The 18,472-nt window shown below is 54.3% G+C and overlaps 1 protein-coding gene across 1 annotated transcript in view; it reads left to right on the top strand.

Moving 5' to 3' along the window:
- Positions 1 to 11,247: 11,247 nt before the first annotated feature.
- TNR (tenascin R) overlaps positions 11,248 to 18,472 on the top strand; it is a 63,121-nt gene continuing 55,896 nt past the window's right edge. The window contains exons 1-2 of the mRNA XM_036273134.1: positions 11,248 to 11,740; positions 14,360 to 14,836. Of these exons, the coding sequence (XP_036129027.1) occupies positions 11,248 to 11,740; positions 14,360 to 14,836 (970 nt within the window). The remainder of the gene's footprint in view (positions 11,741 to 14,359; positions 14,837 to 18,472) is intronic.

Here is an 18,472-nt window from a genome sequence, read left to right on the forward strand (position 1 = left end):
CAGAAAGCCCTTCCTGCCTTCACGGGGTGACCCTGCCTGTGCTCTGGGCTGGGCAGACCCAGGCCCCGGGTGGGTGGTTCCATCAGACCCGCTTCGCTGAGGTGCTGGGATTTTTCTTCCTCGCTCAGTGCAGCTGTTGGACAGACACCGCCCCGTCCCACGTTTCGATCTTCCAGGGAAAGCCCAGAATCCTTGTTGTTCTGCACAAAGGTGATACCTAGTCATTGCTGATTTAATACACAGAGGTCCTCTTGCAGATCAAACATCTGGATCATTCTGGACACATCCGTGGGTCTAGACTAAAGAGGGGAGCGTATTCCAGCACCGTAGAAGAACAGGCTGCCTACCTCATAATTATCTTGCCACTCAGCCCCTGACGGAGAAGGCGTGAAAAATTCTCAGAGGCGGTTTGGGAAACAGTTCCCCTGCCTGGGGCTTCCCAAGAATCCGCTGGTGTCTTCTCAGCCGAGGGACGCTTGTGCAATGACTTCCCTGTGGGAACCCTGTTTAGTAACAAACTGGAATCAAAGGGACACGTTTTACTCCTACGAACTCCAAAGAAAGGATTCAGTTTTGAGTGGCTGCTAGAGAAATCTGATCGCCTCGGGGTATCTCTCTCCAACCCCCGAGTAGGACTGTTGTTGAGTAAATCCCTAGAGAGAAGTAAAAAGTGTCCTCTGCCTTGACCCGCTTGGGCCCCTCCACCCACTCTCCTCCCAGCTCGGCTGCCAGACCCCACCCGCCACCACCTTGCAGCTCAGAGTCAAGGGCGGTGAGCCCCTCTGCCTACCCCAGGCCTCTGCTCACGAGAGCGCCTCAAAGTGGCCAACGAGTGGAGAACGTAGAAAACCAGCACTTAACAGCTTGCTATTCGCACGAATGAGCCTCAGTGTACTCACCTGTAGAATGGGGCAATGTACCGTCCTCCATACTTTCAAAACCGGAGCAGGCTCCACCCAGACTGTGTTCAGGAAAGCATCCTGAAAACCAGGACAAGTCGGCCAATGTCAGGAGCTGTCCCTCGGCCTCATTTTAGCGCTGCTCCAGAGCGGAAAGGCAGAAAGATCAATGCCGGAGAAAACTGCTGAACCCTTCCGCAGGCAATGAATCTCCGTCTCAGCTTCAGCTGAAGTCACGCCGAACCGTGTCCACCGCGAGGGTAGTTGAAGGCTGCTGTTAAAATGAAAATGTCACTGTTATTTATGGCGTCGGGCCCACCTGTTTCCAAATAGGTTTTCAGAAGGTATTAATTTATTGCCAACACTGTACCTCATGTTACTTTGGCATTTGACTGCTGAGGGAGGGAGGCACCGGGGACAGGGGAGTTTAAGCAGAGTGGGGGACAGGAGAAATGCCTGGGCAAGCGAGGTCCCCGGGAACTAAGTCCCAGTGTACCTACAGGGGCAAGCACTGGACAGTTGTGGTCAATAAGTGAGCGTGCTGGACCCAGACCATCGGAGCTCTTGCCATCTCTACACCCCCCAAAGGTGAGGGCAGTTGGCAGCGAGGTTACCTAAACTCGGAAAGAGAATCAGTCATGCAGAGGTCACCTTGAGGGGAGCAGTGCCCTTCACTGAGGGGTGCAGCCAGTGCTGGGGGCTCCAGGGGGGAAGCCAGGACTCCACTGGCCCGCAGGCTGGAGGCCAGCTCTCCTGCTGGGCTCCACATCGGCTAAGGGAAGCTCCAGGGCAAGAGAACCCCGGGAGAGACCCGGGAGGAGAAGGTGGAGACAGCGTCTGGGTGGAGATGGAAGAGCTCCTGAAGCCCGTGTGCAGAGAGGGGAGCTGGGCCAGAGCAGGGCACAGAAGGTGGGGGAGGAAGGAGCCTGGGCTGAGGGAGAACCCCCATCAGAGAGACCGGGGCGCCACACACAGATCATTTCAGGCATTAACCCAGCCCACCCAAGACACTCTGCATCCTCTTGTGGGCTGTTTTATACCCTACGCTCCGGACTTTGGGGACCCGCACAGCTTGCTCGGCTCCCCAAAGCCTCAGTCACCAGCCACCAAGAGCCTGTGTCCTTAATTTGTCAGAAAGGCAGCTGCGTAGAGCTAAAGAGCCCATTCTTGTCTTCCTTCAGACTGAAAACATTAAAACGTCCAATATTTTACAATACATCTCCCGGACCTCACAGCTAATAAAACCGCACGGGAGCCCCCATGAAACAATAATGAACAGAGATGATGCTGTATAACTTAATGGAGAACAAATACACTTTGTCAAGAGGAGAGAGAAGGAATTTAAGAAATGATGTTCCCTGGAACAATCACTCTGTAAAGTCATGAGGAAGACGAATGTGGGCCTTAGCGACGCCATCCCTGCAAAGGAAGATAAATGACAAGCGAAACAAACTTCTCGGTCTTTCAGATTAGAATTCATCTTTGGGGCCAATTGCAACCACAGATGTCGAAGGGTTTCTTAATCATGGTGTCATACGCCGCTTAAGAAACACCAGTGGTGCCGGGCAGGTGTGGCTCAGTGGTTGAGCGTCGACCCAGGCACCAGGAAGTCGCCGGTTCGATTCCCGGCAGGGCACATGCCCAGGTTGTGGGCCAGATCCCCAGTGGGGGGCAAGCAGGAGGTGGCCAATGTTCTCTCTCATTGATGTTTCTATCTCTCTCTCCCTCTCCCTTCCTCTCTCTCTAAAATCTATAAAGAAAAAACATTTTTAAAAAGAAACACCCGGGGAGTGCATTTCCAAAGACACCAGCCAGGGTCTCTGACATCTCAGTACCTTTCCTCCCTGAACACACAGTCCTCTGGGCCACCACCCAGGGACCGCGCCCTTCGCCAGGCGTGATTCCCTCGGGACGCTCCTCACTGACTCCCTCCGCCTCTCCCCACCCCTCCTTCCACAGTCTTCCTCTTTCCTGGAGACCAGTGCGAAGGCCAACTCTTCCACTGAGCTTCCTCTACGGAGTCTTCTGGTAGAAACACCTTCTTCTGCTGGGCTCCCGGAATGCCCCCATGCCCCTGACCTGGCACTCCTCACGGTCTGCTGTTTATCCTCCTCCCGCGACTCCTTTCCCCCGGGTGACGCGGCAGTCACCTGAGAGTTTCTTGCTCACGCCGGACATCTCGACGAAACCTAGCCCGCTCCCTGGCACGCGATCCGTGTGGAGCCGGATTGAATTACGCAAGTTGTGCCCTGTGCACCAGTGCTGTCAGAGGCTCCTCAAATTTCAGTTAGAAAATAATTATGTTGTTTCATGCACGAGAAAATATAACTCACCTGTGTATAGTCTCTGGGCCAGGGTGGTGCTATTCTATGCTCTAAAAGGCATAATTCACACAATGAAGTCGATAACTCCTTTCGAGCGGAGTATCCATAAGCCATCGCCTCCAACACACGAACCAGCTGAAGAAATTAATGGATAGCCAATACGCAGGCAAGTATTCTGTTCCTGCTGGAAGGATCAACTCCAATCGAGTTATGTCAGATAATTGAAAACAGCATGAATTTGATATTTGACTCTGTCACTGGGTATTTTTAGAACAGATGAATTAGCTGGTGTTCTGGATATGGGTGAGTGTAATTTTTACAGGTGACTATTCCTAAGGTTGGTTTGTTTCTAAAGGGTTTCAGTGGCCTAGAAATCAAGCAAATAGTTTCTACAGTTACAGTGATAATTAATGAGATGTTCTGAGCCCATGCTTCTAAATTGGCATGACCCCAAGTTGTCCTCCTGGACCCCACGGGTCCCTGGGCACCAAGGCCTAGAAACACTGCTAACACATGGCCACCTCCCTCTCCTCAGAGGCGCACATCGGGCATGTGAGAAGTATTTTCATAATCTAGTTTTAATTGATTTTGAGCCTTTGCGACGACTGAAGATGGTCCCTCCAGAGGCAGAGCATCCTTGCGTTGGGCTGTGGGCTCCGGTGGACTCTGCTCATGCCATGCCCTTTGCCTACTGCCCCCCTGCACCCCACAACTCTGTGCACCTTTCTGACCCCACCCCGCCATCTGGACTGGGTCACTCCCTCTTCCAAAGCCTCTCCGGTCACTTCTCCCACACTCATCTCTGCTCACTGTTAGGAGAGCCTCTTACACGTAAAATGAGTGCTCTTCGGTTGCTTAATAAAAACGTCCCCCCTCCTTTCTCCTTCGGCCTCCCGCGTAGGAGTCTCTTCTCAGCTGGGTTATAAGGCCCAGGAGGGCAGAGACCATGTTTATATTCCGAAGCAATTTCTCCATCTGTCCCAAAGAGGACGTCGAGCAGAGCTAGAACCCGTGGAGCCAGCCTGTCGTCTGGCCATCTTGCTCACGAGGGAGTTTTCTTTGCCCTTTTGAGTCTAGAGAAGGGAAAGATGGAAGGGGCTAGGATGACTCTCCGAGAAGAATAATTGAGCGGCAAATTGGGACGTGCTGTCCCCCCAGCCCAGGGAACACGGCTGAGAAACAGCTATTCGTGACAGCAGAAGTCAGACGCTTGGATGAATTCTTGACCAAGATGATGGAGACTAATGAGGAATTCATTATTTATATCCTGCCTCCTTCCCAAGCATGGGAACCGCTGCGGGGGGGAGGCGGTGGCGTCCGCGACAGAAACGAGCCTGGACACTCGACTCGGGAGTCCGCTTGGCTCTACCTGCCTGTGTAATTGGGCGAATCATTCCCACGCTGTGAGCCTCATCTGTGAAACGAGAATAATCCCATCGACGGTCCTCAGGATTAAATAGGAGTATTGAATTATATATATTCAAATGCTCTCCAGATGCTAACAATTCTCTGAGGTCTATAAAAACCGGATAAATTCTCCCCTAAATGGCATCTCTATAGACCCCAAATCCTGAGGCCACCTGGAAGCAGACCATCAGCCTCAGCTGCCCAGCGTTGCCAGTCTATTGGAAAGCGGGAATTCACGCTCGCTTCCGGTCCTGGGGCAGGACGGCCCCCTCGGTGCCATTCCCTTGGTGGACACCCACGACCTTGTTTTGCAGAGGAAGAAGGCGTTGCTCTGGGAGGTCAGGTCCGCTAGTTCTCACAGAGCCTGTGGGACAGAGCATGGGGCCAGCCGGAGCCGGACCCCACCCCCAGCTGTGGCTTCTCGAACCCACACGACCGCAAAGCCACAGCCGCGCTGGGCAGCCCACTTGTGCGACACTGAATGAGCCCCCCTGGCTCTGCACCCGGGCCCCTTCCTGCAGAGCGCGGGGCGGACATCCTCCCACACCCCGGCCTCTGACAGCTCCGGCCGCCCCAGCCGCGCAGTCCTGTCTGCAGGGAGTTTTCTGCCCTCCGGTTCTTTGCAGAAACCTGACAGGCCCAATAAGGGCCCAGCACTGACAGAGAGAGCGGCGGGCTCCTGGCAGCCGCTGCCGGGCTGGCACAATGGGGCCGCACCCTCGTCTTTCACAATCACTCTCTCTCCCGGTGACAGAGCGTCCCCCATGGCAGGGAAGGCAACTATTTTTAAACTATTTCTAACTAAAAAAAAAAAAAGAGAGAGAGAGGGAGAGTCATTTTTTTCACAGATACAGTTCTGGTCTATAAATCACCCTAGGGACAGAGGGGGGACCGAGGTTGGCCGAAGCAGGGAATGCTGAACACTGGCCACAGCCCCGAGAGATCGCCTCCCCAGCCTGCCCAGCAACCTGCACAGGCATTTCCTTCCCCCCCCCCCCCCAGGGCCCTCTGCCAGGGTGTGTCCCTTTCGCCCCCTCCCTGACTGTGGGAGGGGACAGGGGAAAGAAGAGACAGAGGTGCATCTTCCAGGGCAGTGACCCGTGGCCTCCCTCTTCCTCCTCACCCCTGCCCCCGGCCCCACACCGACCTCCCGGAGACGGCCGTCCTCGCTCATCTCCTCGGGTCTGCCAAGGTGAGGCCCGCAGGGTGTTCCTCTGGAGCAGCAGCAGGCTTCAGGGCCAGGAAAGAAAGCCGGGAGGTGGTGGAGGGACGGGGGAGGGGGCCACTCACAAGCACCCAGCTGGGGCAGAAGCCTCGGCTGGGCTGGGGACCTCGCAGAGAGGATGCACCTTCAGGAACAGGGCACTGTCCGGGCCCTCAGGGCTGTCCCGCCCTCTGCCCGCCTCTTACAAATCCCCCAGAGGTGCCTCAGTGCCAGCCTCGGTAGTCACATTGATAAGGGAGCTGCAGGGACGGGAAGGGATCAATGGCACCGCTCGGACTTCTTAGGTATCAACCTGTGGAATTCCTGCAGCCCCCAGGCACACACCTGTGGGCCCCTCGCTAGCTGCCCAGCTCATCACCGTTGGTGCGTGACTCCGTCCTGGGATATCGTCTGTCCCCCGGGGAGGTGTTTACTCGCTCTTCCCACAGAACCCTTGTCTTTCCTCGCCAGCCTGGTGCTCTGCCATTTCCCCTCCGGCTTCTCTGTTGTTCCCCACTTTCCCCTCCTCCCACCACCACTTTTCCTCTGACCGGCCCATCTTGCTTCTAGTCCTGGAGTCTCGCCAGCTCTGGTCGGGTGATGCATCGAGAGACAGGGAGACAGGGAAGGAGGCCGTGCTGGCCTCTCCAGCCTCCCACCTTGCTTTCGGTGACAGATCTTGCATTGAGCTTAGCGATGCAAACACCCCTTCACACCGAAGCCAGACCAGGGGTCCCAGAGCAGGTGGGGCCCCTCTGCAGGAGACACACGTATCAAATGCAGCTCTCGGGGATGCCATGGACTGGAGCAGGCCTTCCGCAGAGGAAGTCGCTAAAACCTGCCCACTCCTTGTGAAAAGTGCCACAGAAAGGGACCTGCAGGACGGGCAGCATTCTTAGTGACACAGAGGACTAGGAGGAGGAGGCAGAGGGTAGAGCCAGGGGGAAGCTTTCAGGGACACAAGGAAGACAAGCCACTTGGAAATAACTACAAAGCGGAGTGAGCTTGGCAGGACTGAGGCGCATTTATGAAGCAGCGTCCATGGCCGCCGGCTTCACTCCTCCTCCTGCAGGGCTCAGAGGAGGCAGGAAACACAGCCCCTCACGCTGTTCACCCACCTCTCTCTGTGCAGAAAAGCAGCCTGAAGCAAGTGTGGGGACAGAGAGAGGAGCAGGTAGGTCTGTGGGGTGCTCGACATGGCTGTTGGGCCCTGGCCAGTTTGGCTCAGTGGTTAGTGTCAGCCCGCGGACCAAAGAGTCGTGGGTTCAATTCCGGTCAAGGACATGGACCTCAGTTGCCGTTCGGTCCCCAGACCTGGTCGGGATCATGTAGGAGGCAACCAATTGATGTGTCTCTCCCACATCAATATTGCTCTCGCTCTCTCTCCCCCTCCCACTCTATCTGAAGATCAATGGAAAAATATCCTCGGGTGAGGATTTGAAAACAAAACACTGGCTGCTGACTGGGCCTGATGGGGACAGAGGGAGCTCAGAGAAGGGAATGAAACCAGAGGTTGTGGGTGCCAGCCCTGGTTTTCCGTAGCTACTGGCCCCGTGGGGAAGGGCACGTTAAAACACGTCTCCCGACTCCCCTGGGATCAAGGTTTGCTGGGCTAGAATTGCTCTTGATTCCTGGGCACAGTGGAGGCTGAGCATCGTCTGACCAGCCTTCCCTCCAGGAGGGGAGACCGGAGCAATTTCTGGGGCAGTCGACGGGGCTGGTAGAGAACACATTAAGCTCAAAGCCGTCGCTGTCAGCAAGTCCTAAGTCTGATCCGGCAGAGGAGAGGCTGATCTGTAGGAGTGTTGATTTGTGTTTTCATGACAGGGGTATGCGGCCACTAATTCAAGCTGAGGAACGGCAGCTCCGAGACAGACTGTGGTCAGCCGCGCTGGGCTCCGTCTCGGCTCCTCTGTCCAGTTGGGGTCAAATTCCTTGGCCCTTTCTTGAAGCTCCTTGTCCTCATCTCAGTAAATGCAAGAGGACCTTCCATCATAGTGACCCCACCACAGGTTACCGCCCGTCTGATGGGGGATGCCTCTTCCGATGGGTTGCTGCCCGAGCCACACCACTTATTAAGTATCTCGACTCCTGAATATCGCTCCTCCCTCTCTTATAAGGTTGCTGTCAGGAATGAATAAAATAACATAAGAAACACTCTTAGCTTGGTGCCTGGTAAATGCCTGACGAGCTGTTGGTATTTGTTATGGATCATTCACCATATCCCACAAAGAACATATGTTGACATTCTAACCCCCAGCACCTCAGAAAGTAACCTGGCTTGGACATAGGATCCCTGCAGATGTAATTAGTTACCATGACATCGTACTGAGTGATGGGCCCTTAATCTCCTATGACGGATGTCCTTGAAAGGGGATGGCCACGTGAAGACGCAGTGGACATGAACGCGCAGATTGGAGTGATGGGTCTACAAGCCAAGGACCCCAGGAGTCTCGGCCATTGCCAGAAGCTAGGAGAGAGCACGGGACAGATTTTCCCTCGGGGCCCTCAGAAGAAACAAACCCTGATGACATCTTGACTTTGAACTTCTAATGTCCAGGACCGTGCCTCTGTGAGAATAAGCTACCCAGGTTGTGTCATCTGTTAAGGTGGCCCTTGGACACTAACAGAGTATTTTACTGGGTACACTCCTCAAAGGCCATGAACCAGAAAGTATTCAGGAGAAGTCCTCAATGTAGATATCAGTCTAATCTCTCATGGGATGCTTGAAAGGCCATCGTCAGCATTCTCACTAAGTAGTCTAGCTGCTTGTGCTTAAATACCTCCAGTGACCAGGAACTCACTACTTATCATGACAACCCAGGAGCTCTATTAGAAAAACTATTCTTTATATGGAGCCAAAAACCTATTTCCCCATAGATTCCCCCACTTGATGGAAACCACCTCCGTTGGATCTTTTGCCATAGAAATGCCCCATCCTTTAGCATGTAACAGCCCTTCAAATACTTGCACTCACTGAACAAGCCATGTTATGTCACGTCATATTATGTGACGTTATGTTATGTTCTCTGGTAAAACATACCAGAGTTTTAGCACATGCAATGTCTTTTGTGTATAATGAACTTCTCTCTGCTCAACCTAGAGAGTAATCTATTAAAATCCAGTTTGACATCACATTCCTCTGGTAGACTAAGTCTGCGGTGGGAAGAAGCGAAGCAAAATCAGTGCTTCCAAAACCAGCGGATTGTTTTTCTCTCTCACACACTAACTTCCACTGTGGCGCAGCAGAGACTGTTTATTGTGGTAGCTCTGGGACCCAGACTGAGCAAGCGGCCACCTTCGTGGACACTCACCATGGGAGGGAAGAAGGTCCGGAGGGTCTCCCATCAGCCGTTAATGTCCCAGCCCAGAAGTGACACACGTCAGTTCCTCTCACCACTCATTGGCCAGTGCTAGGGGCGTGGCCTCACCTAACCAGCAGGAGGCCCAGAAATATAGTCCTGAACAATATTGTCCTACCACGAGTCTGAAAGCCAGGCCAGAAACACAGGACCAGCGGACGGATGCCCACCCCGCCCCTCCGAGTGGATTTCCCTGCTGACCGGGTACTGTGGTTGGGATCACCAGCCCTCCCAGGGCATGTCGTGTGCCCATTGCCCATGGTCATGATCACACTACATTGTCATTGTATTTACTTGTGTGTCCATCTCCTCTGTGAGACTGGGAGATTCTCAAGGACAGAGACTAGGTCATAATAAATATTTGGCGTGCAGATGTACCTGTGAACAGTGACCGTACATCCACAGTGAAAGCCAAAGTCGTAACAGCAGTGCCAAGGCCATATCAGATCGGATCAGGCAAGAACCAGAACAGGCCCGGCCAGCGTGGCTCAGTGGTTGAGTGTCAACCCATGCACCAAGGGGTGGCCAGTTCGATTCCCGGTCAGGGCACATGCCCAGGTTCTGGGCCAAATCCCCAGTGGGGGGCATGCAGGAGGAGACCAATCAATGTTTCTATGTCTCTCTCCCTCTCCTTTCCTCCCTCTCTAAAATCAATAAAAAAATAAAATTGTTTTAAAAAGAACTGGAACAGTTATTCTACTTATCCGCAAACTGTATCTATTTATTTCACTGAATGCCAGGTTCTAGTGAAGTATTTATGCAGATGCTAACTCAACCATCACTACATGGGTAGGTACTCTATGATCCCCACCTTATAGATGGAGAAACTGAGGCACAAGGAGGTTCCATGATCTGCCCACAAGTAGAAAGCAAAGCAAGGCAGCCGGGTTTGGACCCAGGCAATCTGACTCCAGCATCCAGCTCTTCACCTCTGTGCTCAGATCTGGACCCCTCTGGCTTTCCTCCATCGTAAGATGGCACTAACGACAGCGCCCCGTCATAGGGCTGTTCTGAAGGTCAAGTGAGAGCCCGTGTGCGGTGCATAGTGCGTCTGTACACAGCACACGCTCGGCACCTGTCCCAGGTGTGGCCTGTCCTTGGACTCACAGTCACTCACTCGGCCGTCCCTTCGTCCTTCCTCTTCCTCGTCGCTTGAACGCCGCCTTTAGAACGGAAGCTGTAGGGCTCGTTTCTCCTCTACGTGGGGAATAAAAAAGAAATACACTTTTTCTAAAACTGATTTGCATTCCAGGAAATGTATTGTTCTCTGTGGCTCTTTGTGACTGGGGAACCAGCAGAGGAGCTAATTTATTATTTTAGCAATTTCAACAGGACCCTGGAAGAAAGGAGCCGGTGATCACGGAGCACGGGGACTGTACTAATGAGAAGATTAAAGGAGTCTTCAGCTCACACGGTCCCAGATAATCACAAATATACCCAAGGATTATTAACAACCACAATTACCTGGGACTAGATTATCTGCCCAGTTGGTTATTCTAAAGTTGACGTGTATTGAAGAGATGAGCTTGGGCGTATTAATCAATTGCTTTGAAGAGGCTGGTGGGGGCCCCTCAGGATAACTATCTGGGAACATAGGAGGGTGTGCCTGAGGTTCCCCAATGCCTTTATCCTAACTCTCACCCAGAAGTGGAAGCTCCATGTGTTCTTTGGAGAAAGAGCCCCTCCACGGAGCCCGAGCCCCTCCACAGAGCCCCCGCCCCCACCCGGCAGGTCCGCTTTGCTGGAGGACTTGCCAGGGGGCCAGACTCATGCACCCAGATGAGTGTCCGGGACATTAACGTTCTTTAGCAGGAGCAATGTCCATTTCCGGGGACCGAGCTTGGGCTTCCATGAGCCCGGCTGTTCCTGGCCCTTCCCAACCTCCCCCCTGAAAACCTTCGGCTGCCCCCTCCTTGGCTTTGCAGGACTGTACCCCGCGTGGCACCAGGTGCCAGTCTCCGAGGTCACGTCAGCCCTGGTTTCTCTTGCAGATTCCGACGACTCCGTGCTGTGTGCTGCGGGCAGGTCTTGAACGCAGAGCTCTGCAGAGGATGGGGGCAGACGGGGAGACGGTGGGCCTGAAGAACATGCTCCTTGGCGTCAACCTGATCCTCCTGGGCTCCATGCTCAAGCCCTCGGAGTGCCACCTGGAGGTCCCCACAGAAGGGGGCCAGAAACAGGCGGCGGAGGAGGGAGGCGTCACCAGCTACAATGCATCCGACAAAGAGCCGCCCGTGGTCTTCAACCACGTGTACAACATCAATGTGCCCCTGGACAGCCTCTGCTCCTCGGGGCTGGAGGCCTCGGCCGAGCAGGAGGTGAGTGCGGAAGACGAGGCGCCGGCCGAGTACCTGGGCCAGACCTCCGACCAGGAGACCCAGGTCACCTTCACCCACAGGATCAACCTGCCCAAAAAGGCCTGCCCGTGCGCCGGCTCAGGCCAGGTGCTGCAGGAGCTGCTGAGCCGCATCGAGATGCTGGAGAGGGAGGTGTCGGTGCTGCGGGGCCGGTGCGGCAGCTGCTGCCCAGAAAGTGCGGCCACAGGTAGGGTCTGCCTGCCCGGCCTCGGGTGGGAAGGAGAGGGAACCCGGCCTCTCACCAGAAGGGAACAGGCGCCCTAGTCTGTAGCTAGCTCTCTGACACATCGTCTCTAAGATCTAACAGCATCCCTTCCTGGAGGACTCGGGGCTTGTTCTCCACACTGCTTGCTTAGCCGGTTTGAAACACATTAACCTGCTTTTGGGGAATGAGTCAGGTAACGGTACATCGGTTCAGCACAGCAGTGAGCAGGGAATTTGATGTCTGTCTTCATTCATCTTGGGTTTTTACAGGCTGTTGAATTGATATCTCTCTGTGTTAACCTGAGGGACTAGAGAATGAGGTGCATGCTCTCAGTCACAGCCTTTCCCCCATCGGAGTAAATGATAGTCACCAAGGTCTCCTAGGACCCATCCCCGTCTTCTCCAGCAAGATGGACGTTTTGGCCCCTGCCCCCTCCACCAGCATGTACAGGCTCGCATACCTGCTCCCACACGCACAATGCACACACATACACACACACCTGCTCACACATGCACAATGCATACACACACACCTGCTCACTTACACACACATGCACACACACGCACACCTGTTCACACACGCATATATGCACACACATGCATACCTGCTCACACACACAATGCACACACATGCATACCTGTTCACTTATGCACACATGCACATACATGCACACCTACTCACACATGCACAGCTACTCACACATGCGCGCATGCACACACATGCACACCTGCCCCCTCCACCAGCATGCACGCATGCAGACCTGCTCACCCACGAACAATGCACACACACACACACTCACACACTCACACTGCTCACCACTGCCATGGCTGAATGTCCAGGAGGCTACACCCTCTGATGAGTAACACTTTTGAGTTACTGTCTGTGCCTATCTGATAGGAGTCACTACGTTTTCAGATCGAGACTCTCCGAGTTCAGATCCTGACTCTGCTATTTACTAGTTTAATCCTGAAGCAAGTTCCATGACCTGTGCCTTTCTCTCCCCAACGACAAGTGGTGATAGACTAGAAGAACAAGGAGTCGTTAAGCAGAATGGCATCTACTCAGATGAAAGCCCCCCTCAGTAAGTCCCATGGGAGCAGTAGCCATGACCAGCTGACCCCAGTGAGCAAAACCTGGCTCACGCTTTGTGTGCATGCTTCTCTCCGGGAACAGTCCCTTAGAGCCATGCCATCGATGAGAACAGGGCTTTGTCTCACCACCCTGGGTTCCAGCTGCCGTGTCTGATTTCTCCAGGCTCTCGCAGGGACGAAAGCAGCAGGTGGCCTGGATGGCCCACAGTCTGGGGGGCTCATCCTGAGACACACGGAGAGAAGGAGTCGTGTTTGAGTACTGAAATAGGTCATGGATCTTTTCCCCTCCTTCTGCTCTTCCCAACCGAAACTACAAATAAACAATCTGAAGAAGACAAGAAAGTCCAGTCTCCCGTTCCTCAGTGAGAACAGTCAGGTCCATTTTCCACGGAGCAGAGAATTCGGGGAAGTCACAGGTGTCCGTGAGCACGGGCTCTTGGGCGGCTTTAGTGGCTTTTAGCTGGGCGGCTTTAGTGGCTTTTCCCCAGCCTCCCACCAGGCTCCCTGGCAGACACGGAAAAATCTCCACGCAGGAGCCGTGTTCAGCCACGTCGGTGTCGTATCCCTTCAGGCCGCGGGGGCTGATGGAAGTGACAGAATTAAACAGGGTATAACTTACTGCACTTCGTGTCCCCAAGGCCGAGTGCAGAGAAGGATGCTGAGCAGGTGCCGGGTTTGTGTTTGTTTAATACGTCGGTGTGATTCGTGTTAGACAGATAAATTAGCCGCTGCAGTTTCAGCGTGGTGAAGGCTAGACACGGGCACAGCATCCTAAAAAGATCACAGCGAACAGTAACTAGGGGAGACCGGGGCTGAGGCCGGCCTTTGCAGTGACCCTGAGGCTGAGCTGTGATGGACGAGCAGAGTGAGTTGGACAGCAGGAGGGAGATTGAGCGGGGTGTCTGTGGCCCATCAGCCTTGCCCGGCGCTCAGCCTGCATCCCCTCGGGTCCCCCTCAGTCCCCAGAGCACCTGGGAGTCTTTACCAGGGGCTGTTCTCACACTGTGGGACCTTCTTTGGCCTGCTCAGAGGGAGAATGAAGGAACCTGAGCATTTACACCCCCAGGGACAGTGCAGGTGAGGGGAGACCTGCCCCATGACCAGAGCATCCTGCAAGACTGAACCCAAGCTGCCTTCCCTGGGACCCTGGCCTGGGCTCCTTCCCTCCCCGACTCGCTCTTCCCCCAACCAGTTTTTCCTGGGAGCACTTTCTAGTAAGTCACTTTTACCAGAATCCTCACCCAAGGCCCCCTCCTCAGGGACCCACCCTGCAGGTGAGCTCCTGACATCCAGGAGACCAGGTCTCACCTGTCCTTGCCCCCAGCACTGGGCTAGGCACAGGCAACCCCTATTGGGGGAAACATTCATGAAATTGATTACGTAGGTTGAGATGAACTCTCAGCAACATACTGGATCAGAGAGTGAGGAGCGGTCCCTGCCCGCCCCTCCCCACGCGTCATTTTCAGGAGGTGCCACTGCTGCCCTCTGACCTCTGCCTTGACCGTTCCAGGACAACTGGACTATATTCCTCACTGCAGTGGCCACGGCAACTTCAGCCTCGAGTCCTGTGGCTGCGTCTGCCACGAAGGCTGGTTTGGCAAGAACTGCTCGGAGCCCTACTGCCCCCTGGGCTGCTCCAGCCGGGGCGTGTGTGTGGACGGCCAGTGCGTCTGCCACAGTGAGTACGGAGGTGACGACTGCTCGGAGCTCCGGTGCCCCTCAGACTGCAGCTCCCGGGGGCTCTGCGTGGACGGGGAGTGTGTGTGCGAGGAGCCCTACACGGGCGAGGACTGCAGCGAGCTGAGGTGCCCCGGGGACTGCTCCGGGAAGGGGAGATGCGCCAACGGAACCTGCTTGTGCCAGGAGGGCTACGTCGGCGAGGACTGCGGCCAGCGGAGGTGTCTGAACGCCTGCCGCGGGCGAGGACTCTGCCGGGAGGGGGTCTGCTTCTGCGAGGAGGGCTACCTGGGCCCCGACTGCTCTGCAGGTAGGGAGGCACCTCCTGAGGTGCTGGGCCTGGGTGCTGCAAACTAATTGGACAGGGGAAGAGAGATGGGAGCGCAGGCGGAGTTTAGGCAGAATCATTCCCCAGCGGGTTGTGCCCATTTGCTTTCCAAGAGAGCTGGTTTCTTCACTCGATGGCAATTGATGGGGTAGACTTGGGGGGTCGGGGGGCAGAAAAGGTCAGGTTCACGCTGAAAGGTGGATCTTATTCCTGAACCCGAACAAAGGCAATGGCAACAGTGACAGGACTCCACTGTTCTTGAGGAGGAGGGAAGTGGAGAGACGGGGCATGGGACCACCTTAGGCAAGGCCAGGCTAACTCAGAGGGTGTCTGAGGGCTCCTGCGCCTCCTCTAAACACCCCCCTCGCCCGGCGTCATGTCCCCGGACAAGGCCTTTCTGCTGCTGTCGCATGAGATGGTGGTTAGTCTGGTTTGGGAGCTCACCTACTGTAAGAGGCTGTTAACTTATGAAATAGTCTAGCATCCACATGGGAAAAATGTGTCTGTACGAAGGAATGAGACGCAAACAGTAATAAAGTTGAAGGCAACAACTCTGACAATTAGTGCAGAATGTTAAAAGGTTGCAACTCACATTCCGGATGACACGTAGCAAATTGGAACCAACCCCATCGGTGGTCTATGCCATGGCCACCGACACAAAGGTCGTGTCCTAAAATGCAGATTGAAATCCTATGGTGGGATCCGACTAAATGTGTGTGTTTAAATAGTACAGATCAAGCGATCCACCTTGATCCGTTCAGTCTGTAACAGTAGGCTGCAAGTGGCCATGAGAAAGATTTAAAATAAAAAGTAACAACAAGCAAGCATTTTAAACCTTCGGATGGAATTTCCTGATCAGCCTTCTGTTCTTCAGCATCGTCAGCGACTCCCACTGAGAGAGCAGACCAGTCAGACCGGCAGCCTGCGCCTGTGACTTCGACTTAAAGTCTTTCGAAAGATCATTGGCCACAACAGCAGCAAACAAAACCCCAAGCAAAGAATAGTGCACCGCTTACGGAAATATATTTTCATGTTCCTTCATTTTTCCATATTTAATTATTTAGTTTAGCCTCCTAATTTTTTTTTCAAATTGAAATATCTTTTTAAAAGTATCCTTCATGCCCTGGCCAGTTTGGCTCAGCGGTTTGAGCGTCGGCCTGCAGACCGAAGGGTCTTGGGTTCGATTCCGGTCAGTTTGGTCCCGGCCCTGGTCGGGGTCATGCAGGAGGCAACCACTCAATGTGTCTCTCACATCAATGTTTCTCTCTCTCTCCCTCTCTCTCCTCCCTCCTGCTCTATCTAAAGATAAATGGAAAGATATCCTCAGGTGAGGATTATAAAAGAAAAAGTATATAACTGTTTTGAATGAAGCAGAAGTTCAGCCTCAATGTTTCTGAATCTGAAATCACTAGGTAGTTGCTGGGGAGGGAGGCAGAAGCGTGGTCCTGACTCCCACCCACAGGGCACGGCTCCATGGGGCCCCATCGGAGGATGCTCAGGGTCGGCTGGGGCCACTGCTGTGTCTGGCTATTCTGTAGTCCACCTGCTTCCGAACGGAACTGCCCTTTGTTGGGCTATACATACCTGCTTTTCTCCAGGGTTGGGGCCCAACAGAATCTTAAATCTGATCCAGTGTCCACACTGAACTGGAGGTAAGCCCTCTCGGCCAAGCAGGGAAGACTCGGCAGCTGGTCGCACAGCTATAGCTGAGCTGGGTGGAGTCCAAACCATGAGCACAGGTGACCTCCCACACGTTCCGTCTGTGCTGTTTGAGGAACAGTTCTGGAAGCCCAGATAAATCACTTCACAGGTTCTCAAAGCATGTGAGGATGGACAATTACAACATCTCCATCTGTTTCTATGGCAACCCTGGAGCCACCCCTCGCTGCAGGAGGTGCTCTCGAGGTCCGCCTTTTATTTTATTTTATTTTATTTTATTTTATTTTATTTTATTTTATTTTTATCCTCACTTGAAGACATTTTTGCATTTATCTTCAGATAGAGCGGGAGAGAGAGCGGGAAGGAGAGAGAGAGAAACACTGATGTGTGAGAGAGACACATCGAGTGGCTGCCACCCACACAACCCCAACCAGGGCCGGGGATAAACTGCAGCCGAGGTACATGCCCTTAGCGGGAACTGAACCCAGGACTCTCTGGTCTGCGGCGCTCTAACTGCTGAGCCAAACTGGCCAGGGCTTGATACCCACCGTTCAAACCAAACGCCCAGGTCTCTGCCAGGGACCGTGTAGGTCGTTATCCGAAGTGCCACTTGGCTTGCTCTTTGTGAAAAGGCTGTAGGCGAGGGGGCCTAGGTGTCCGTCACTGGTCATCCTGTGTCACAGCTGCCCTGGCCGACAGGCATGAGGAAGTGAGAACATGGACAGCCACACAGTGGACTTCCTCGCAGTCACTCTGTCCTCTTTGGAAGGGCATGGGGGACAGCCGCCCGCTGTGCGGAGTTCACCCTGGGCCCCCAGGCTGCTAGCGGGTCCGTGCGACTGAGTGTTGACAAGGCCACCACATTGGACTCCTGGCCTTGGCCTTTGCTTGGGGTGGGCCATGGGGCGAAACTGCCAACTCTCCGCCTCCGTCCTCCGGCCGCGTAAAGAGAAGAGCACAATAAATACATGGAGCGCGTAACACCGGCCTCAGAGAGAAGCTGCTCCGGACGGCTCGTTTCACAAACCTAAACAGCAGCAGTCTGGAAAGACAGAAAGACTTTCCCGGAGCCGGACAGCTCATTCACGGCGGAGCAAGGGTGGAAACCCTGGTCACCTGCCACCTTCCAGCACTTTAAGCCACATTCACAAAGAAAGAGTCTTTTGATGTGAAAACCAAGCCCTGTCAAATGATTTTTTTTTTAAATGAGATGTTGAAGGTGGGAAGACAAACACGTCAAACCGATTGTCCACACCTCCCCGGTGCGGCAGGTCGGGCACGAAGTGGCGGCGAGCTGCCCGAGACCCCGGTGCGAGGGTAAGGAGCCACAGAGCGGGGACCCGGGACTGCCAGCAGACCGAGGCTTCATGGGCATCGGCCTCCGCGGGCAACGCAGCCAGCCCAGCCTCGGCCCCTGAAATCACGCGCTCATTGGAGCAAGACGCTTCACGGAGCTGGTGTAACTGTCTCGGCCGAGGTGCGACGTGGATACGAGACCGCCTGGCATCTTTGCAGACGCACAGTTCACCTGCTCTTCCCACGCTTCCAAGTTGCAACCGTGGAAAGTAAGACTCAGACTACTTTGCACCCACCCTAAATTCAGAGCATCAAGGCATAGGGCTCCTTTATCCTGTGTTTCCCGTTCGGTATCCTGTCCTTTCGTGTGCGTTCCTGACACGCCGCACACACAGCTCCTGCTAAGTTACAGGGCAGGGGGGGACGGTCCTTGCATCCAGATGCCACTCCCAGAGCACCTCGGCCGTGGATGACGCTTGCGACCTCCTCACCAGAAGTGAGGCCAGTGCCTGCCACCAGCCTCGGGTCTCAGGATGAAAACTTGGCAGGTTGAGTTGTCGAGATAAAAAATCCCTCTGCACCTCTCTTTTTACTTTAAAATCCCAAAGTGTTCGTCTTGGACCATCCTCTCTTAGCATTATTAGCTTCATTTTCTGGAAGAAG

The sequence above is a fragment of the Molossus molossus genome, unplaced genomic scaffold (genome assembly GCF_014108415.1).
Source record: "Molossus molossus isolate mMolMol1 unplaced genomic scaffold, mMolMol1.p scaffold_m16_p_20, whole genome shotgun sequence".
Lineage (NCBI taxonomy): Eukaryota > Metazoa > Chordata > Mammalia > Chiroptera > Molossidae > Molossus > Molossus molossus.